Below are 22,871 nucleotides of genomic sequence, written 5' to 3' on the forward strand. Positions count from 1 at the left end.
CCGATTCCCACAAGCTTTACCCGGATCATCTTCATCCTTACCTCTGAAAAGAAAAGAAAAAAAAAATCACGGAGACGAATATTGAATAAGACACCAATTAGTTTCATAAGTTAATGGTTGGATTTCCGAGTTAAAAAAAGTTATATAAATTTTTAATTTTGTATCTAAACCTGTTATTAACCTCTAAATATTTTTTTTAGAGGCATGTTATTTGACATATTATCTTTCTCTCAACATAATTTTTATATTATTAAAATTGACTTTAGAGATGTATCTATTTGAGTTATGTTCGACCAGTATGACAACACAACTACCTCATACCAATCTTCTCACATCGAACCATATGGTTTAGCTGTTGGATGATGGAAGTCTCATATCGGCTAATTTAGGGAATGATCATGGGTTTATAAGTGAGGAATACTAACTCCATTGATATGCCTTTTGGGGAAGCCCAAAGCAAAGCCATGAGAGCTTATGCTCAAAGTGGACAATATCATACTATTGTGGAGAGTCGTGTTCGTCTAACATTAGCCATCTCTTCGTCTTCGAATAATCATTTCAACCAATAGAGTAGAGCTTAGCTCAAACATAATTAATATTCTTCATCCGAGCAATTGAGAAGGTTTCCAACATGATATCAATATAAACAGCACGTATTCAATTGAATGCTGTTCAAACCTGGCACCATGAAGCTCCACCCATGGCGTTTCTCTCAGCAAATCTATCCCATGCACAAGCTAAATGAGATCATGCACAGAACAAAAACCACTCACTTTCTTAAGAAGTTGTGAGTCTCGAAGGTGACTCAAGAGTCAACCCTGTGGTGTAATTTGTTCGAGGGGAGGATTGTTGATGATTATTGAGAGGAGTAGTCCCACGTTAGCTATTGGTATGAGACATTTTGGGGAAACTAAAAGCTAAGTCACGGAGCTTATGCTCAAAGTGAACAATATCATACCATTGTGGGGATTAGTAGTTCTTAACATTCCATGCACCGAAGTCAACAGATTGCAATGAAATGTGACCAAGATACAAGTCCTTCAAATGTTTCTCGCATAACCCAAATCGTCGTCTGTTCAAGCTCGGGTGGATGGAGCTCGAGAATCCAGTCTTCCATCCCGGAAACTTTTGTCTCTCCATGACATGAAGAGTATAAACACTTGGTGCAGGACTCAAACACCCCATGACAAAACAATTACAAGGACGAGATTGGCTAACCATTCTAGCAAGAGATAGCAAACACAAACCACTGTATGAAATTCCATACATCAATGCCTCATCATTGTCTAAACCATTGGTATCTGATGATTCCTTCTGTTCTTGTTCTATATCAGGGGTGGAGTAAATCTTACTCAGCTCTGACTCAAACTTCTTTTCTATGATACTTTCGTGTATTCGATGCTTTGCTGCTAGCGTTCGGATACAAGATTGCCTAACTTGATCACAAATTAAGACCAACTCACTGAAGTTAGAACAATTGGTGTACCATCTAAACCAACGACGAGCTACTCCGAAAAACCAGTCAATAATTTGAGTGTCATCTTGTACGATGAGGAAAGGAGAGGGGCATGGATACCCTTTATTCGTGAGTAGCCGATATCGCCGTAGTCGTTTTCCAATGGAATTGACTGGAGCTATAATCTCAGTTACGAAAGTCACTTTGGCAGAAGGATCATAATTTGGTAAAAGAGCAATAGTAGAAGCTGTCTCAGAAGAAACATATTCTTCCACACACCGTTGGAATTCATAAAAGGAGTCTCTAAGTTCCTGAGGAAGAGAAGGTTCCACTACATGCTTAGATAAGATTGTTTCTTCACTCTCTGCAGCTCTTGCGTTTATATTTTGCATCCAATTTTTTAGTAAAGCCTTGTACCAATGATCGGTTTCCATCCCGGCTTTACGAAAACTCGAAATTTGATTCAAAGAAGGGCTCTGTTCAGCTAAATGCTTAATCTCTGACTCTTTCACCTTCTTCAAGCCATGAGCGAGCCATTTCTTCCCCAACCACACTGTCCAAGCATTCCAAGCCTCCTGCTTTTGTAAAGCAAATAGCTCAACCTTTTCTTTCATCTTATGAACAGCTTTTACAGCAGGACTTTCCTGCTCACTTCTTCTAACCAAACAACCAAGAAAACGAATTCCGTGAGTAGCCCGACACGATACCATTTCCTCTTGATGATGAACATTCAAATGCAAAGAATTCTGTAAGAAATCTAAAATCTCAGATCTAAACCTCAGAGCAACATCTTTAGAACCTGATATAGCCAAAAAGATTTCGTCCATACAGCGACAACAGTATACTCTTATGTCACCTTTCTCGTCGCCTGGATATTCGGAATCATTTCCTTTCAATTGTCTTCGAAACCAGCTACGCAGCTTTGACTTTGATCCAGCTTGACCTGCATTACTATATTCATTGATAGCTTCATATTTCATAGATAATCTAAAGAATTCTTGGTCAAAGAGGTTTAGATAGATGTTCATTAATATAGGAGACAGAACGCCCTCTTGTGGAAGACCGTGACCTTTCGGGAAATCCCCGAACTCCAAATTCAGTGCTCCAGCATCAAATATAGTTCTAATGACAGCAAATAAATTGGGATCTTCTATCTTGTCCTCCATTACTGTAATGAGTTTAGCCATCATAAGTTCATCCATCTTTTTGCTTAAGTTGACTGTGAACCACCAATCAGGATTTTTTATCTCTTTTTTGATGTACTTCAATGCTGTTGAGTGTCCTCTTCCACTTCGACAGCCATGAGATATCTTGGAAAAATGTGGCCTAAAAACACACTCCAAAACAATCCTAATGGCCTCCTGAAGAACCTTCAACTTTAGATTTGGTAGAATGAGTACTTCTTTTCTTGAACTTGATATGGAGAAAGTATTGGCATTGATATCAAAATTACCATTACGAAGCTCTTCAGCCATAGGTTCGAATGAGATTAAATGATCATTCGATGTTACGTCAACGTTTGAGTTAATTCTAACACAGTCATATGCGTTTTGAAGAGTTTTCGGGCAGGCAACCACTTTCTCCATCAAGTCCAAGAACTTCCCGTTCACATACTGCGCCTTCACCCTCTTCTTAATCTGAATTTGAAGGGATCTCTTGAGTTCCATTCGAGTCTTCGATGTTTTCGTATCAACATTGAGAGATTCTTCGACAAGCAAGGCCAAGTTCATGGCCAGTTTACTTTTCTCCATTCCCTTTCCAAGGGATCTCTCGAGTTCCATTTGAGTCTTAGATGTTTTCATATCAACATCAATAGATTCTTCGACAAGCGAGGCCAGGTTCATGGCCAGTTTATCTATATCTCGACCCGGTTCTTTTTACATATTGAGAGAGCAAGAGAAATTTTTAGCTATGCAGAACATTATATTATAAGTTTATAAACTATTATTGGATTTAGTAGAATATTTTACATTTTTAATAGAAATTATACTGAAATTGAAAATTATCCATTAAATATTTTTAAATAAATATCCTTTTCAAAAATATATAAAAAGATCATAAAAACCCGATTCCCACAAGCTTTACCCGGATCATCTTCATCCTTACCTCTGAAAAGAAAAGAAAAAAAAAATCACGGAGACGAATATTGAATAAGACACCAATTAGTTTCATAAGTTAATGGTTGGATTTCCGAGTTAAAAAAAGTTATATAAATTTTTAATTTTGTATCTAAACCTGTTATTAACCTCTAAATATTTTTTTTAGAGGCATGTTATTTGACATATTATCTTTCTCTCAACATAATTTTTATATTATTAAAATTGACTTTAGAGATGTATCTATTTGAGTTATGTTCGACCAGTATGACAACACAACTACCTCATACCAATCTTCTCACATCGAACCATATGGTTTAGCTGTTGGATGATGGAAGTCTCATATCGGCTAATTTAGGGAATGATCATGGGTTTATAAGTGAGGAATACTAACTCCATTGATATGCCTTTTGGGGAAGCCCAAAGCAAAGCCATGAGAGCTTATGCTCAAAGTGGACAATATCATACTATTGTGGAGAGTCGTGTTCGTCTAACATTAGCCATCTCTTCGTCTTCGAATAATCATTTCAACCAATAGAGTAGAGCTTAGCTCAAACATAATTAATATTCTTCATCCGAGCAATTGAGAAGGTTTCCAACATGATATCAATATAAACAGCACGTATTCAATTGAATGCTGTTCAAACCTGGCACCATGAAGCTCCACCCATGGCGTTTCTCTCAGCAAATCTATCCCATGCACAAGCTAAATGAGATCATGCACAGAACAAAAACCACTCACTTTCTTAAGAAGTTGTGAGTCTCGAAGGTGACTCAAGAGTCAACCCTGTGGTGTAATTTGTTCGAGGGGAGGATTGTTGATGATTATTGAGAGGAGTAGTCCCACGTTAGCTATTGGTATGAGACATTTTGGGGAAACTAAAAGCTAAGTCACGGAGCTTATGCTCAAAGTGAACAATATCATACCATTGTGGGGATTAGTAGTTCTTAACATTCCATGCACCGAAGTCAACAGATTGCAATGAAATGTGACCAAGATACAAGTCCTTCAAATGTTTCTCGCATAACCCAAATCGTCGTCTGTTCAAGCTCGGGTGGATGGAGCTCGAGAATCCAGTCTTCCATCCCGGAAACTTTTGTCTCTCCATGACATGAAGAGTATAAACACTTGGTGCAGGACTCAAACACCCCATGACAAAACAATTACAAGGACGAGATTGGCTAACCATTCTAGCAAGAGATAGCAAACACAAACCACTGTATGAAATTCCATACATCAATGCCTCATCATTGTCTAAACCATTGGTATCTGATGATTCCTTCTGTTCTTGTTCTATATCAGGGGTGGAGTAAATCTTACTCAGCTCTGACTCAAACTTCTTTTCTATGATACTTTCGTGTATTCGATGCTTTGCTGCTAGCGTTCGGATACAAGATTGCCTAACTTGATCACAAATTAAGACCAACTCACTGAAGTTAGAACAATTGGTGTACCATCTAAACCAACGACGAGCTACTCCGAAAAACCAGTCAATAATTTGAGTGTCATCTTGTACGATGAGGAAAGGAGAGGGGCATGGATACCCTTTATTCGTGAGTAGCCGATATCGCCGTAGTCGTTTTCCAATGGAATTGACTGGAGCTATAATCTCAGTTACGAAAGTCACTTTGGCAGAAGGATCATAATTTGGTAAAAGAGCAATAGTAGAAGCTGTCTCAGAAGAAACATATTCTTCCACACACCGTTGGAATTCATAAAAGGAGTCTCTAAGTTCCTGAGGAAGAGAAGGTTCCACTACATGCTTAGATAAGATTGTTTCTTCACTCTCTGCAGCTCTTGCGTTTATATTTTGCATCCAATTTTTTAGTAAAGCCTTGTACCAATGATCGGTTTCCATCCCGGCTTTACGAAAACTCGAAATTTGATTCAAAGAAGGGCTCTGTTCAGCTAAATGCTTAATCTCTGACTCTTTCACCTTCTTCAAGCCATGAGCGAGCCATTTCTTCCCCAACCACACTGTCCAAGCATTCCAAGCCTCCTGCTTTTGTAAAGCAAATAGCTCAACCTTTTCTTTCATCTTATGAACAGCTTTTACAGCAGGACTTTCCTGCTCACTTCTTCTAACCAAACAACCAAGAAAACGAATTCCGTGAGTAGCCCGACACGATACCATTTCCTCTTGATGATGAACATTCAAATGCAAAGAATTCTGTAAGAAATCTAAAATCTCAGATCTAAACCTCAGAGCAACATCTTTAGAACCTGATATAGCCAAAAAGATTTCGTCCATACAGCGACAACAGTATACTCTTATGTCACCTTTCTCGTCGCCTGGATATTCGGAATCATTTCCTTTCAATTGTCTTCGAAACCAGCTACGCAGCTTTGACTTTGATCCAGCTTGACCTGCATTACTATATTCATTGATAGCTTCATATTTCATAGATAATCTAAAGAATTCTTGGTCAAAGAGGTTTAGATAGATGTTCATTAATATAGGAGACAGAACGCCCTCTTGTGGAAGACCGTGACCTTTCGGGAAATCCCCGAACTCCAAATTCAGTGCTCCAGCATCAAATATAGTTCTAATGACAGCAAATAAATTGGGATCTTCTATCTTGTCCTCCATTACTGTAATGAGTTTAGCCATCATAAGTTCATCCATCTTTTTGCTTAAGTTGACTGTGAACCACCAATCAGGATTTTTTATCTCTTTTTTGATGTACTTCAATGCTGTTGAGTGTCCTCTTCCACTTCGACAGCCATGAGATATCTTGGAAAAATGTGGCCTAAAAACACACTCCAAAACAATCCTAATGGCCTCCTGAAGAACCTTCAACTTTAGATTTGGTAGAATGAGTACTTCTTTTCTTGAACTTGATATGGAGAAAGTATTGGCATTGATATCAAAATTACCATTACGAAGCTCTTCAGCCATAGGTTCGAATGAGATTAAATGATCATTCGATGTTACGTCAACGTTTGAGTTAATTCTAACACAGTCATATGCGTTTTGAAGAGTTTTCGGGCAGGCAACCACTTTCTCCATCAAGTCCAAGAACTTCCCGTTCACATACTGCGCCTTCACCCTCTTCTTAATCTGAATTTGAAGGGATCTCTTGAGTTCCATTCGAGTCTTCGATGTTTTCGTATCAACATTGAGAGATTCTTCGACAAGCAAGGCCAGGTTCATGGCCAGTTTGCTTTTCTCCATTCCCTTTCCAAGGGATCTCTCGAGTTCCATTTGAGTCTTAGATGTTTTCATATCAACATCAATAGATTCTTCGACAAGCGAGGCCAGGTTCATGGCCAGTTTGCTTTTCTCCATTCCCTTTCCAAGGGATCTCTCGAGTTCCATTTGAGTCTTAGATGTTTTCATATCAACATCAATAGATTCTTCGACAAGCGAGGCCAGGTTCATGGCCAGTTTCCTTTTCTCCGTTCCCTTTTCAAGGGATCTCTCGGGTTCCATTTGAGTCTTGGATGTTTTCATATCAACATCAAGAGATTCTTCGACAAGCGAGGCCAGGTTCATGGCCAGTTTCCTTTTCTCCGTTCCCTTGCCAATTTCATCATCAGTAAAGGCGAGAGCTGAATAGTTTTTAGAACTCTGAACACATTCTCCTGCCATGAGTAATAAAGGTCCACAAACAGTCAAGAACAAATCACAATCTTCCACATGTTAGAAGAAAAATTACAATTGAAATGATTGATTCAACAAGAACGTAAAGATCAATTGCAGAACAGAGAAGGTTTCCAGACGGATCTTAACATCATAAAGAAATAATTCAAACATTTCCCAATATGAACACTGAAAAAATAAACTATAACATAATCAGATTGGATGCTTACCAATCTCTGAAACAAAGGATGTATCGACTCTGCAAGCATTTACACTTCGTGAAACTGAAAAGCTCCTCATGTTGATCCAGCAAAATCTTCGAATACCCCCAAATTGCATTTTTGCATACCTGTAAAGAACATTGAGAGAATAGCATCAAAACTATAAAAACTATAAATGAATAGTGATATGAACCACGACCAAGGAATTTTCATACCTTAAGGTCCAATTACAAGGACGAGAGCTAAGAAGTTATAACAAACTTTAGTCACTTATATTCAAGCTATGGTGAACTCGTCAAAGGAAATTCTAGAAGATGTTGGAGACCTTCCTTACATGTTGTACAAAGTTGAGCATTTATCTCTATCTTGAAGCTCAACTTTGCACAACATGTAAGGAAGGTCTCCAACGTCTTCTAGAATTTCCTTTGACGAGCTCACCATAACTTGAATATAAGTGACTAAAGTTTGTTGTAACTTCTTGCTCAATATTCCCTGGTCGAGCTTCATACCAAATACTTTCCCATCGGGAGAAATTTCTGTGAGCAGACTAAACAATTGAAATTTTCCGTTCACCTCAATCACTTCAGTTCTTTCCAACCAACATGAATGATGAAATCTCTCGTAACAAAACTAAAATTCCTGAAGTAAAACTGGGTTCAATAACTCCATAAACATGTCAATGCTGGAAGAAGAACAGTCAAAACAGCACATGAAGAACCAAGATACCAAGCTGCTAACTGAGGCATTTTATCGAACACATGGTGCGCATCCTCGCAAGATAAATCGCCAAACATGAAACCCCTATATGAAATTCAGAATCCCAGTTCAACACAAACATTATAACATAAATATGGAGTAGTTAAAGAAATCCAGTGCCGACGAACACTCATTACGGCTCTCGAATCTGAAATCAAAGCATATATAATGGGAAAATTGCAAGACTTCAGTATTAATCGAATGAACATTGTAATTTTGAGCTTAAAAGTTAAGATTCATCAAATACCCACAATTAGATAGGAACGATTTCTCATTAAATATGAGCAATTTTTCATCTTCTCTATTCCATACCTCTGTCACAATGAAGTTTATGGTTGATTGATCTTGAAGATTTCTTCTCTAGAGGGTTCCTTATGAACAGTTATATGCTATTGGCAAACGACCCACGAAACTCCCTCATGTAATCAGAGTTAACAAGAGTTTTCAAGCTTCCCTTCGTCGACGGCAGACTTTGGCTCATACAGTTGCTCTGATACCAAACTGGTAAAGCCAGAAATGATCTTCGAAAAATAAAAAATATACTAAATTAATAAAAATATCCAATATTAACTTAAAAATTTTAAAATATGATAGAAAATATTAATATTTTATTTTAAAAATACAAACTTTCAAACAAAATTCAAAATAACAAAGAGTACTCCTAAAAAAATTTAAAAAATAATTTTAAACTTTCAGAATAATTTTACTATTAAACTTTTAAAAGTTTAAATATATTTTTTAAATAGTATTAATTTTTTTTTTTTTTTTTTTTTTGTATAGCAGTCAATTTTGACGAATAGGGGAGGGAAACGAACACAATGGTATGATATTATTGGCACGACTAAGTTTAGGGCATGGCTCTGATACTAAGTTAGACGAACGACTCCCTGGTATGATATTGTCCACTTTGAGTAAGCTCTCATGGCTTTGCTTTGGGTTTCCCAAAGGCATCGTATCAATGGACAGAATATTCTTTGTTTATAAACGATCATTCCTAAATTAGCCGATGTGGGACTTTCATCATCATAAGTGGTGTGATATCATAATTTTTTCCCCTTATTTTTAGGAAGGAGTTCGCTGGCAATATATTTAGTATATTGTATCATAATTTCAGGATTTAATTAGTATTATATTTTATGTTATTTCGAAAAGTTAATTGGTAGATTGTATTTTATTTACACGCCAATTTGCATCATACACTTCTGAGTGAGTTTATTGTCTATTTTTTCATCTATTTCAAAATATTAATTTTTATTACATTGTCTTCGGCATATAATGATTAAATCCATCTCATTGGTTACCATTCTCATAAGAGTAGTGTAGATATGGTAATGTATTACCTCAAACTGTAACTAAAATGCATTTTTAATATTAAAGAAAAAAAAACGTGTTTATAGCTGATCCTCAAGATTAATGATCGTTCACTGTCAGTAAATCCGAAAGATAAATGAGAGTGAACTGTTAGTCAATCCTCAAAGTCTCAGTGTCGTCCCAACTGCTTTCGTCGTTGGTGTTATTTCCGATCTCTACGCATTTCACCGCTCGACCGGAAATTCCCTCTCTCTGCTCCTATCGTACTCCAGCTTGGTAGTTTTCACCGCCTGTCCAGGGTTGGTTAACGCTCCCAAAGCCGATCCCATCTTGGCTTCAAAATTGTTTAAAAGCCATAGTCTTTCCTTTTAGGTGAATAGTTCATTCTCATCACACTCGTTTTAAACGCAACTCTAACAATAACATTAATGCATCAATAATATTTAAACGCTCATATAAAATTCATTTAAGGTAAAACAGTTACATGTCAATAGTATATCATTATTCATTAAAATACATTTCGAGTGTATCTATCAGCCCTATCGATGCTCGTTCAAAATTTAATTTTAAACATTAGTGTATCGATAAATCATCAACACTCATTTAAAATAGATTTATAATACAACATTATTAGCGTTTCAAAAATATATCCCGTAGTTTATTAATACTCATTCAAAGTTCATATACAGTATACCAGTACTCGTTCAAAATATATCCGAAGTACAATGATCAGGATATCCGTAATGTATCGACGCTGATATATCGATATCATAATTCAAATAAAATTTGAACGTCACATAAAGTACATCAGACATATATCATATATATATATATATATATATATATATATATATATATATATATTATTTATTATATATAATTCTTTATTTGTCGTTGCAAATTTTTATTTATATTTTAATAATGACAATTTAATTTCAGGAAGTATGTAGAAGCCTCTTCACAAATATTGGAAATTAAAATAAAAGGAAAAAATAAAAATAAAAAAGAGAGAGATTGATGGAGAACGGGTCATCGTGTACGTATCAGAGCCAATGACGTCTCGCCACGCGTAAAAGAAACCAATCAACGGCGAGGATCGTCCCAACACTAGACGCAATATTATTGGCTGAAGCCACGGCACAAGGAATTTTATTGGTCCACGTCATCTTAAATGACATGCATCTACGCAGAATGCAAAATTTCATTGATCTCACCCTATAAAAGCATACCTTGCGCTTTCAGTCTTTCCAGTAATTCTGAACTCAACAACTAACCCCAAAGCCTTCTTCTTTCTCTTCTTCTTAATACTTGCGACTTCCGGAGGTTGTTTTTAGACGAGATTATCGCCATGGCTGGCTCCTGGAGAGCTCGAGGGTCTCTGATCGTGTTGGCAATTGTTTTCTTCGGTAATGTTTTGCCCTTCCAATGGTTTAGATCTGGCTTGTTCTTGTTTGATTTGGCTTAGGGAAGTTGTTTAGATCTGAGTGATGTAATTTTTGGTTTTCTGGCGGCTTTGTTTTAGGAGATTGTAGCCTGGGAACCTTGAGCATGATTGTTCTTGTTTTACTGTAATGGCTGTTTGTTAGTTTCGTAGTAGCCATAGATCGAGGAGTGTTTTCTTCGCATTTGTTGATTTTGGCCATTTTAGATAGGGCAGTGGTGGCTCCATGGATCTTCGTACTGTTTTTTGGTGATTGCTTTGAGATTCAAGGCGATCTACGTGACATTCTTTGGATTCTTCTGTGTGTTAAAAACGTGTTGGAAAGTTTTTGCTTTGTATCTTTATGAATTAAAAATTATACATTTCTATCTCTTTTAATTTAGGTTGTTGATTAGGCATTGTTGATGTTCTTTATCTGAAAATTATGTTCAATTCGAGTTAATGTTGGTACGGATGTTTCATTATATGCAAGCATCATTCATTTTTAGTAATGTCTCGCATTAGCTCCTGTTAATTGCTTCATCCGTTACGATTTCGTTAAATTGTATGTTTTAGAATTCCTACGAACATTTTTTATTTAATCTAGAGTGTAGTGTACGGGTGATATTCATTGGACTTTTGATTAGATTTTTTTTTTTTGAATGAATGAAGATAGAAGCATTTGGTTTTATCTGTTTGGACGAATGCATGGGTCTATTGTTATTAACCTGGCAGAAGCTACATTGCAGGAGGCCTATTCGCAATTTCAATCGCGAAGGAGGAAGCAACAAAATTGGGGACTGTCATTGGCATAGATTTGGGAACGACTTACTCTTGTGTTGGAGTGTACAAGAATGGACACGTAGAAATTATAGCGAATGATCAAGGAAACCGTATCACCCCTTCTTGGGTAGCTTTCACTGATACTGAGAGATTGATCGGTGAGGCTGCCAAGAATCAAGCAGCTGTCAACCCTGAAAGGACAGTTTTTGATGTCAAGAGACTTATTGGTAGAAAGTATGCATCCATCTACCGTGATAACTTTCACTGATTGAGAATTTACACAAGATTTCTTATGTAAATTTTTGTTTTTTCCCCAGGTTTGATGATAAAGAGGTTCAGAAAGACATGAAGCTTGTTCCTTACAAGATTGTGAATAAGGATGGAAAGCCTTACATTCAAGTGAAAATCAAGGATGGTGAGACCAAGGTTTTCAGCCCTGAGGAGGTCAGTGCCATGATTCTCACTAAGATGAAGGAAACAGCCGAAGCATTCCTTGGCAAGAAAATCAAGGACGCCGTTGTCACTGTTCCAGGTGAGTAAAGAAATATAATGCCTTTCATTCTTCATTTTAAATAGTTTCTTGATCACTGAGTTTGGTTATTTTATGTGTAGCTTACTTCAATGATGCACAAAGGCAAGCAACCAAGGATGCCGGTATTATTGCTGGTCTTAACGTTGCTAGGATCATCAATGAGCCTACTGCTGCTGCCATTGCGTATGGTTTGGACAAGAAAGGTGGCGAGAAGAACATTCTTGTGTTTGATCTTGGTGGTGGTACTTTCGATGTCAGTATCTTGACCATCGACAATGGTGTTTTTGAGGTTCTTGCCACAAACGGAGACACTCACTTGGGAGGTAAGAAATTTATTACTATATGATGGAAATCGATTGCTTCTGGTTTCACGTTATCACTTGCCTTGAATTAATTGTGTACGCACTTTCTCCCAGGTGAGGACTTTGACCAGAGAATCATGGAATACTTCATCAAATTGATTAAGAAGAAGCACGGAAAGGACATCAGCAAGGACAACAGAGCTCTTGGAAAGCTTAGAAGGGAAGCTGAGCGTGCCAAGAGGGCATTGAGTAGCCAGCACCAGGTCCGCGTTGAGATTGAATCCCTCTTTGATGGTACTGACTTCTCCGAGCCATTGACCAGAGCTCGGTTCGAGGAGTTGAACAATGACTTGTTCAGAAAGACCATGGGACCAGTGAAGAAAGCCATGGAAGATGCAGGTTTGCAGAAGAACCAAATCGACGAGATTGTCCTTGTTGGTGGTAGCACCAGGATTCCCAAAGTTCAACAGCTCCTCAAAGATTACTTCGACGGCAAGGAACCCAACAAGGGTGTCAACCCTGATGAGGCCGTTGCTTATGGTGCTGCTGTTCAAGGAAGTATCTTGAGTGGAGAGGGTGGTGAAGAAACCAAGGGTAAAATTCTCAAATTCTTGCTTATAATGAATGACGACTCGAACAATTTCTCACAAATCTTTTCGGTTTCGATACAGATATCCTTCTTCTTGACGTTGCGCCCCTTACCCTTGGAATTGAGACTGTTGGTGGAGTGATGACCAAGTTGATCCCCAGGAACACTGTCATCCCAACAAAGAAATCTCAGGTTTTCACCACTTACCAAGATCAGCAAACCACCGTCTCCATTCAGGTCTTCGAAGGTGAGAGGAGTCTCACTAAAGACTGCAGGAACCTTGGCAAATTCGATCTAACTGGCATTCCTCCGGCACCAAGGTATACACACCTCTTTGCCCTTGACCCTTCATTCTGTATCATCATCAGTAGATGTGTTTAAATTAAATTATGTTTTGAACTTGAACAGGGGTACCCCACAAATTGAGGTCACCTTTGAGGTTGATGCCAATGGTATCCTAAACGTGAAGGCTGAAGACAAGGGAACTGGTAAATCCGAGAAGATCACCATTACCAACGACAAGGGTCGATTGAGTCAGGAGGAGATCGACCGGATGGTTCGTGAAGCCGAGGAGTTTGCAGAGGAGGACAAGAAGGTGAAGGAGAGGATTGACGCCCGCAACAGCTTGGAAACATATGTCTACAACATGAAGAACCAGATCAATGACAAGGACAAGCTTGCTGAGAAGCTTGAGTCTGATGAGAAGGAGAAGATCGAGACAGCCGTTAAGGATGCACTCGAGTGGCTCGACGACAACCAGAGTGCCGAGAAGGAAGACTATGAAGAGAAGCTGAAGGAGGTCGAGGCCGTCTGCAACCCCATCATCACTGCAGTCTACCAGAGATCCGGCGGTGCTCCTGGTGGCGAATCGGCCGAAGATGACGAGTCTCATGATGAGCTCTGAACAAAATGTTAGTAATTTTTATTGAGATTGGTCTTTTGGAAGCAGGAGCTGCAGGAAGGCGAGAAATGAGGAGAGTATAGAATGGTGGTATTAGGCCATCATGCGAAAAAAGAAAAGAAATTACTGTAATTCTTTAGATAGAGCGTTTGCACGTTTTTTGCTTTGCGAATGATGCTTTTGCTTTCCCATGGCGGGGCTGAGGTCTCTTCCAAACATTTTGGATTGGATTTTGTTTTCACTCTTATTCAAACATGTTCCTGTCTTCAGTTTTCATCCATTTCAGTTGATTGACCCTTCTACAACTTTAAATGCATTAGAAATTCCAGTTGTTAATAAAATGTTGACTTAAAAGTCCTTTTTAAATTGTCAATTATTTGAATTCTAGACATTATAATTGAATTATTTAGAATTATCTAAATTCTAGATATTATATTGTCTTTTGAGCTTTCTCGATCTTTCCCTTCTACGTTTCTTCTTAAGATTTTAGAACGTATTTGTTTCTCTCTTCAACTAATGTGGAATCTTATTATCCACATTTTTAGGGGCTCAGTGTCCTTGCTCTTGCTTATGGTTGTTGCATGCTCATTCCAAACCCCGTTTTTCATGCTTTCATTTTAGATAGGCCTTTAGTATTTCATATCGGGTCAATATGGCAGTGTATGACTGACCGTTCACCAGAATCACGTCTATAACTGCTTGGGCAAAAATGCCTCAAAATGACTAGTTGTCAACTTCTCCCTACCTGGATATGACTAGTTGTCAACTTCTCCCTCCCAGTCATTGTTGTTGCCTTTTGTTTACATTTTCATGTAACACCAATTTCAATTTCTCAAATTTTGCTTTCAAAACTATAGCATTAGATATGGTTCGCTTTGACTTATTATGTATTATGGTGTTTTAATTTGGCTTGTTAAGTATCATAGTGTTTTAAAACGTTTCTGTTACGAGGAGGTATGTATCATCGTGTTTTAATTTGGCTTGTTAAGTATCATTGTGTTTTAAAACGTTTTTGTTAGAGGAGGTTTGACTTGTTACGTATCATTGTCCATAGGGCCCTTTTTATCTCTTCCTTCTGCGAGCTCGGGTTATGGAAGAAGGAACCGAGAAGAAAGTATCAGCAACAACAGGTTTTATTACGGGACAGCTCATGATATTCATATCGATCTATTATGCGTCTCTGCATCTAGCATTTGGTAGACCTCATACAATAACTGTCCATCACAAACACTTTTTTGATTATGGATCTACTACCAGAAACGATTTCAACAAAAATAAATTAAAGAATAAATAAATTAACGTTTTTTTTTTATATTTTATTTGAATTTTAAAAAAGAAAATGACGTTGAATAAAAGATATTTATTAGTTAATTTTCTTTTCTGCTGTTGATCTCTCTACTCTTGGAATTCAAAATTAATCTCAATCGAAATTAAAACTTATATTTCCAAAACCCTAAACCCAAAAAAATAATTTAAAAAATAAAAAATAGAAATAAACCTTTTTATTTTTATATTCAAATTGGAAGAAGAATATACAAATATCTGCTTTCTGAACTTACAAAGAATACCTTATTATTCCCAAAACAAATAAATAAAAACATTAAATTAGATGAACTAAAGTCCAACATTGGGATTCCCTGAGCCTGCTGCCACAACCCCCATACCACTTGATTCTCTTCTAACACCAACACTATCTCCATTCAACTCTTTTACAAGTTTATCAATCTTCCCAAACTGATACGGCCATCTCGAGTTGTATAAAAATTGACGAAGATCGAACCGATTGTCCTCCGGAGAATAGCTCTGCAACGAGATTTCGACAAACTTCTAAAGATCGAGAAAAAACAATATGTGCATACATTTGTAACATCCTGATACCTACCTCGGCGTGATAAGACGGCGTTAGTACGGTCATCTTGTGTCGATTGATCGAGTAATACTTGAAGAAATGTTTCACTTTTTCGGCCACCTCGGATGGACTTAACTTAGCGCCCCACCGGTAGCAGAGGTTCTATGAAACAAGAACAAAGATTACTAAAGTTTATGAGACCGTCCGAGTGAGGAAGAAGAGTCATAGGAATGTTAAGATCCCATGTCGGTTGGGGAGGAGAATGAAACCTCTTCTTAGCAAACGCGTTTTAAAAACCTTAAGGGGAAAATATCTACTAGCAGTGGGCTTGGGTCGTTACAAGGAAAGTATTAGACGAACCTTAAACATCGACACGGGACCACATCGATAAATTTTTCGTAGCCTTCCGTAGACCGAGAGCTCCTCATATGTCATTCCCATGTCAACTTCATCCAACTGTTTTACAAGAAACATAAAAACATTACATCAAATCTAACTTTAGTATAAAAGGTACTGAAAATGTGAACTGTGGAGGAGAAGAACCTGGCTGTAGTTGGAACGTATTGGCTCTAACTCGGCTGTAGGTGGAGCGGCTTCAATATCTGCTAACGATGAGTAACGAAGATGGGTAGCAGCCCATCTAAGAAACGCTCGAAGATCCTGTTTACTGATGCTTCCAATTGGATTTATGTCTGCTGAACTGCAATCGTACTGTGTCGTGGTTCCAAACATGAGACGAGAAACTCGTAAAAAGTAAACATTGCAGCTTCGATAATAGACGTCTATTGACATTCATGGAGGGAAAAGAAATGGCTCGAGTAATATCGAACCTTTGTTAAGTAACCACGCAGTCCTTCATCGACATTGGAGCTGCCAAGAACAAGGTAGAATCCGGGTTTGCTGTGTACCCAAGGTAAGAGTGATGCCAACATAAAAGCCAGAACCATCCTGATTCTAGCTTGAATATTTTGCAGGCCTAAATTTTCAATATTAGATCCCCCATCTACCTGAAAAACAAGACGAAGATGACGTTACGACTTAATAGCTAGAGATTGGAACGGTTAAAATATCTTACAGATAGGCACAAAATCATATATTGTCGCTTAGACGAAGAGTTTCGACCTAACCATCTCTACATGAAAATATATTTTGCAGAAAAGCACCTATAACAGCCCAAACTCACCGCTAGCAGATATTGTCCTTTTGGGTCTTCCCTTTCGGGTTTTCCCTACCCTCAAGGTTATTAAAACGCGTTTGCTAGGGAGAGGTTTCCACACCCTTATAAAGAATGCTTAGTTTCCCTCTCCAACCGATGTGGGATCTCACAATCCACCTCCCTTCGGGGATCAGTGTCCTCGTTGACACTCGTTTCTCTCTCCAATCGATGTGAGATCTCACAATCTACCCCCGCGTCCTCGCTGGCACACAGCCTGGTGTCTAGGTCTGTGTACAGAATATAGTAAAACTTGACGGAGAAAAAGAAAGTGTTCTCACCTTATACCGTGGACGTTTTCCAGTGAGAGTTTGGAACAAGGATAAAAGTGCTGAAACAATCCCATCTATGGAAACATCAAGATGCCATGAACCAACCTCATCAGCTAGAACCTTTGCTCTTGTTCGTGTCGCTTCAGAGCTACAAGGAGCAAGCATGGTCAGTGAATGACACCCGATTTCGAGCCCTACTAAAAGAACAAGCGTACGACCTACTGATTACAAGAAAGTCATCAGGGCCCCAAATTCGGTTTCGAGTTCCAAGTTCATGTTCATGTTAAAATGCAGGCGAAAAATCAAGATGAACTCATGGACTAAAGCATGGGATCCAGTTGAGGTGCGCATAATCATGGACTAAAGCATTCAGCTCACCTATTTTCAGAACCCATAAATACAGTATAAAATATTCGTCTGGCAAATTCTCTGCTATCAGTTGGGAACTCTCCTTCGGCATAGTGTCCGATCCGTACAGCATCAGCTTTCACTTGTTCGTCTCCATTTGCAATTTCTGCAAGCCAATACATAAAAACAACCAAGAGAATACTAGTGTGAGTGATTGGTGGGAAGTGTTTGAATTAGCAAAACCCCGTACTATAATAGCCCAAGCCCACTGCTAGCAGGTATTGTCCTCTTTGGGCTTTCCCTTAAAGTTCTAAAACACGTCTGCTAGGGAGAGGTTTCCACACCCTTATAAGAAATGCTTCGTTTTGCTCTCCAACCCATGTGGGATCTCACAATCCACCCCCCTTGGGGGCCTAGCGTCCTCGCTGACACACCGTCCAGTGTCTGGCTCTGATATCATTCGTAATAGGCCAAGCTCACCGCTAGCAAATATTGTCCTCTTTGGACTTTTCCTTATGGACTTCCTCTCAAGGTTTTAAAACGTGTATGCTAGGGAGAGGTTTCCACACCCTTATAAAGAATGCTTCGTTTTGCTCTCCAACCCATGTGGGATCTCACAATCCACCCCCCTTGGGGGCCTAGCGTCCTCGCTGACACACCGTCCAGTGTCTGGCTCTGATATCATTCGTAATAGGCCAAGCTCACCGCTAGCAAATATTGTCCTCTTTGGACTTTTCCTTATGGACTTCCTCTCAAGGTTTTAAAACGTGTATGCTAGGGAGAGGTTTCCACACCCTTATAAAGAATGCTTCATTTTGCTCTCCAACCCATGTGGGATCTCACAATCCACCCCTCTTGGGGGCCTAGCGTCCTCGCTGACACACCGTCCAGTGTCTGGCTCTGATACCATTCGTAATAGGCCAAGCTCACCGCTAGCAAATATTGTCCTCTTTGGACTTTCCCTTATGGGCTTCTCCTCAAGGTTTTAAAATGTATATGCTAGGGAGAAGTTTCCACACCCTTATAGGAATACTTCGTTTTCCTCTCCAACCGATATGGGATCTCACAATAGAAAACAAAATTGTAAAATAGAAATGAAAAAATAATGAGAATGGGAGTAGAGGGAAAGCCTAGAAGGGAAAGCTCAAAGAGTACAATGTCTGCAAGCGGTGGGTTTGGGCTGCCCGTGGCTAATAAGAACAAACCTTTTACGACAAGCTGGCACATGCAGCCAACTATGGCTGCAACAGAGGAGCTATCAGCTCCACCAGAAAGTGGAAGAAGAAATCCAGAAGCTCCACTTCGTCTTAAATAGTCCCATAACCAGCAACCAGGTCCAAAGGCTATTTCCTCTTCCGCACAGTGATAGTTAATCTACAAATTATCAATCATATTGCACTTAGGAAAGATCAGTCTTTGACATGATGAACTAAAATGCTATTGAAATGATGTTGAATGAACCTCGAGTGGACTTGAAAGGGAAATTTTGAGGTTGAATGATTGACATAAACTGTATGAGGCAGCAACAGAAGGAACTTTAGTTTTATAGCTTGCTTGTTCTTGAAAGCTGCTGATAGATCCTCTAAGACTAGCAACCTGTCAGCACGCAAACATCTTAAAACCAAATGTTCGGCGAAAAAGAAAGCAAGCACAAAAGAAAACTTCTACAGATGTTTTTCGTTTAACAATTGGGGTATCGGGCCCCACCCCTTCATTATAAGATACAGTGTAACAGTTCAAGCCCACCGCTAGCAGATATTGTCTTCTTTGGGCTTTTCCTTTCGAGTTTTCCCTCAAGGTTTTTAAAACGCGTTTGCTAGAGAGAGGTCTCCACACCCTTATAAAGGGTGTTTCGTTCTCCTCCCCAACTGATGTGGGATCTCACAATCCACCCCCATTCGGGGCCCAATGTCCTTGCTGGTACTCGTTCCCTTCTCCAATTGATGTGGGACCCTCCAATCTATCCCCTTTGGGGCCCAGCATCCTTGTTGGCACACCGCCTCGTGTCCACCCCCTTCAGGACTTAGTCTCCTCGCTAACACATCGCCCGGTGTCTAGCTCTGATACCATTTTTAACGGCCAAAGTCCACCGCTAGCAAATATTGTCCTCTTTGGGGTTTTCCTTTCGAGTTTTCTCTCAAGGTTTTCAAAACGCGTCTGCTAAGGAGAGGTTTCCACACCCTTATAAAGGGTGTTTCATTCTCCTCCCCAACCGATGTGGGATCTCACATACAAGGATCAAGAAAATCATCCCATGCCTCATGTCGTTTGAAGATTCTCAAGGAAAGTAGAAAGTATTTTCATACCGCATCAAGATCTACGTGGGCAACCACAACCTCGACATCCTTCAACGAAAACTGTGAGCCTTGAGCTACCAAATCACCGTTTACAACGACGCAAGAACATCCATCTGCATCAAAACATAAACTTCAATAAACCCTTTTGTTTTCTTCTACAAACTACAAAGGTCAATGTGCACAATAAACATTACACACAATACGCTACACATAAAGGCATGTGAACATCCAACATGGCCCCACACACATTAGAGATAAATATTTTGTGTTATGGTCAAAAAGCCTCTAGCTCAACAAAACTTCTTCTCCTACGACGTCAATCCTTGCTGATTAGAACCCTTTTTTTCATGAGTAAAGGCAAGCGGGAGAGGAGCGGTGTGTACTATGAGTACCATAAAAGAAAATGCAATTCACCGGTCAATGCATACCGTAGTAAAGGCGGCCACCATCACAACCCTGGTGGTTACTATACATGTAAACTCCACCACGAGTATGCGTGGCGCCTATAAAAGCACGAAGACGAAGGTCGAGTTTTCTTAGTTGGTGATGACTTCCACTAGCATTCATAAATACTTCAACCCCGTTCAAAGCAAGTTCAGCATGAGGAGGAATAGGTGTAAATAGTTCTTCACAAACTTCAGCAGCAACAGCTCTAACAATTACAAGTTACATGTACGTATGAATTTTGGACTTGCAAAAAGAACAACAATACATAAAACGAGTATTTTCAGGACTCACGTGTCGAGGAACTGAATATATCCATAGCCAAAAGGCACAGAAGTTTGTGACAGAGCCTCAGATATATCTCTAGGCAGCTGAAAATCCACAAGTTTATCCTTTAGCTTCCATGCTGTGAACCACCGGAGCTCCCTGTAATTACCATCATTTGCAAGCCACATCTTTGGGCGTATCATAATAATCTTCCTATTATAGCACAGCACTTGACAATTGTAACGCTCAGAGTCTTTAATAACAGGCATGCCAAAGCTGCACAATATCCCATCAGTCCAATGACCCAACAGTATATCCTTCAAGCATTCCCATCTGCAAAAGTATCCTAAAACATGAAATTTGAGCACCCCCAGAAGCTTGAAACCATCAAATAAGCAATCTAGTATCCTTATGCATGAAGCTAATCAATTTAGTCGTTGTGGTCGGATTCTATTATGGATTTCTGACCACATTCTCCATAGGGCCCTCTTATCTCTTTCTTCTCCGAGCTTGAGTTATGGAAGAAGGAACCGAGAAGAAAGTATCAGCAACAATAGGTTTTATTACGGAACAACTCATGATGTTCATATTGATCTATTATGCACCTCTACAAAAATGGCATTAACAAAGGACCCCCCAAATTGCCTTTTGTTGGGACGACATAAACAATGAAGCTTATGTTGTAAGTTGACATGAAAATGTATTGTCATAACTCTCGTTTAGTTCATAACCCTTGATGGTTTATATTCTCATTTATTTTAGTTATTAACTCTCATTTAATTCATGACCCTTTTGGTTCATATTCTCATCTATTTAGTTCTGTATGAGAATTAGTATTGTTGTGCCTATATAAAGACCTGCCTAGCATTTGTTTTGAGATGTGAAGTCATTGTCATTTTGTATTTGTCTAGAGGCAATTAGGAGGAACTATGTAGTGTGAGAGTGTGAGAGATACACTTTGTAAACACTCTGATGATAGTGATTGGCTACCACTCATGGATGTAGTGATTGACTATCACGTAAATCTTTGTGTCTCTTTGTTTAATTTCTATTCTTGGGTGTGTGAGTGCAATCGATATTGCTTTTGTTTCCATTACAACAATTGGGTAACAGAACATTTTGGTTGTGGCATTAGGGTACAACAACGGGTATCAGAGCATTGAAGTTTGTGGCATTTCAGTACGACGGCTCATAGAAATGGCATTAACCAATGGGGATATTTTCGCATAGAACAAACCAATTGAGATACAACAAGCAGAAAACTTACGCATGATTGACAGTGTCGAGCTCCAAGAAATGGTCTTCACACCCATATCCAGTAATCTCGAGTTCAGGCCCAAGTCTAATGACAGCCCCAGCACGTTTAGCCTCCTCGATAGACTCTTTGATGTGCTTCACATTACAGTCGAAATCCATAGCCCATTGATTCAAATTACACGTTGCCACTTTCAATAACCTCATCTTTAACGATTCTATAGCCATTGCGAACCAAAATCAAGTATCAATGAACCCATTTGAATCATCGCCATCAAAGAAACAAAGGGTATAAGGAGAAAACGAAATTGAGGGATTGTGTGGACTGACCTGGGCTACTTCTGCGGAAGTTTTGAGAGCTTTGCAATGCCGGCCTTGCTAGAGGGAGCAGGTAATTGGGGGTGTTGATATTGTTCGTGATTGATCCTTCTCGTCGTATTGGTGGTGGATATCATTTCACTGAATTCTTAACTCGTTCTTGGAGTTGTTCGATTTGCCCGACGGGTCAACGGGTCAGTGGGTCCTGGATCCTGGGACGGGTTTTGGAGTTTAGAATGGACATCTCAAACCTTTTTTTTGGAACGTGGTATCATGAAACTAACTTCAGTTTGGTCAATGTTGCATGATGATAGATCCCACGTTGATTGGAGAGAGCGAAACATTCTTATAAGGGTGTGGAAATCTCTCCATAATAGACACGTTTTAAAACTATGAGGTTGATAGTGTGATATGTAATAGACAAAAACATATAATATTTGTTAGCAGTGCTGTGAGGATGCTGGCCTTCGAGGGAGTGGATTGTAAGATCCCACATCGATTGGAGAGAGAAATTAAGCATTCCTGTGGAAACCTCTCCCTAGTAGTGTGTTTTAAGTGCCACGAGGAAGCTGGCCTACGAGGGGGTGGATTGTGAGATCCCATGTCGGTTGGAGAGGGGAATAGTGCATTCCTTGGAAACATCTCCCTGCTAGATGTA

The 22,871-nt window shown here is 39.1% G+C and overlaps 4 protein-coding genes across 9 annotated transcripts; 1 reads left to right on the forward strand and 3 right to left on the reverse strand.

The window, feature by feature from the left end:
• Positions 1-577: 577 nt before the first annotated feature.
• LOC111808973 (nuclear intron maturase 4, mitochondrial-like) lies at positions 578-8,625 on the reverse strand. 6 transcript variants are annotated; one of them, XM_023695241.1, is made up of 6 exons: positions 8,426-8,625; positions 8,084-8,158; positions 7,573-7,996; positions 7,367-7,485; positions 6,786-7,138; positions 578-3,264 (listed from the first exon to the last, which is right to left on the reverse strand). In XM_023695241.1, the coding sequence occupies exons 4-6, from the start codon at positions 7,473-7,475 to the stop codon at positions 970-972; spliced, it is 2,757 nt and encodes a 918-aa protein (XP_023551009.1). In that variant the 5' UTR covers positions 7,476-7,485; positions 7,573-7,996; positions 8,084-8,158; positions 8,426-8,625; the 3' UTR covers positions 578-969. The 6 variants fall into 6 exon arrangements, with proteins under 6 accessions (XP_023551009.1, XP_023551008.1, XP_023551007.1 ...); XM_023695240.1 differs by having other exon boundaries at positions 7,931-7,996; positions 8,084-8,261; XM_023695239.1 differs by having other exon boundaries at positions 8,084-8,261.
• LOC111808975 (nuclear intron maturase 4, mitochondrial) lies at positions 4,099-6,697 on the reverse strand. Its single transcript, XM_023695243.1, has one exon. It carries the CDS (start codon positions 6,642-6,644, stop codon positions 4,491-4,493), a length of 2,154 nt encoding a protein of 717 aa, XP_023551011.1. The 5' UTR covers positions 6,645-6,697; the 3' UTR covers positions 4,099-4,490.
• A 2,055-nt stretch (positions 8,626-10,680) lies between the features above and the next one.
• Positions 10,681-14,231, forward strand: LOC111808706 (luminal-binding protein 5). The gene is made up of 7 exons (XM_023694854.1): positions 10,681-10,830; positions 11,594-11,861; positions 11,945-12,159; positions 12,240-12,482; positions 12,576-13,055; positions 13,133-13,370; positions 13,459-14,231. The coding sequence occupies exons 1-7, from the start codon at positions 10,773-10,775 to the stop codon at positions 13,952-13,954; spliced, it is 1,998 nt and encodes a 665-aa protein (XP_023550622.1). The 5' UTR covers positions 10,681-10,772; the 3' UTR covers positions 13,955-14,231.
• Positions 14,232-15,438: 1,207 nt separating this feature from the next.
• On the reverse strand, positions 15,439-22,401 carry LOC111808150 (glutamine-dependent NAD(+) synthetase-like). Its single transcript, XM_023693966.1, has 14 exons — positions 22,226-22,401; positions 21,909-22,113; positions 20,669-20,974; positions 20,359-20,582; positions 19,940-20,043; positions 19,095-19,229; positions 18,839-19,007; positions 17,664-17,799; positions 17,295-17,433; positions 16,631-16,807; positions 16,344-16,511; positions 16,161-16,256; positions 15,834-15,962; positions 15,439-15,754 (listed from the first exon to the last, which is right to left on the reverse strand). The coding sequence occupies exons 2-14, from the start codon at positions 22,100-22,102 to the stop codon at positions 15,566-15,568; spliced, it is 2,166 nt and encodes a 721-aa protein (XP_023549734.1). The 5' UTR covers positions 22,103-22,113; positions 22,226-22,401; the 3' UTR covers positions 15,439-15,565.
• Between the last annotated feature and the right edge of the window lie 470 nt (positions 22,402-22,871).

This window comes from Cucurbita pepo, chromosome LG13, assembly GCF_002806865.2.
Source record: "Cucurbita pepo subsp. pepo cultivar mu-cu-16 chromosome LG13, ASM280686v2, whole genome shotgun sequence".
Classification (NCBI taxonomy): Eukaryota; Viridiplantae; Streptophyta; class Magnoliopsida; order Cucurbitales; family Cucurbitaceae; genus Cucurbita; species Cucurbita pepo.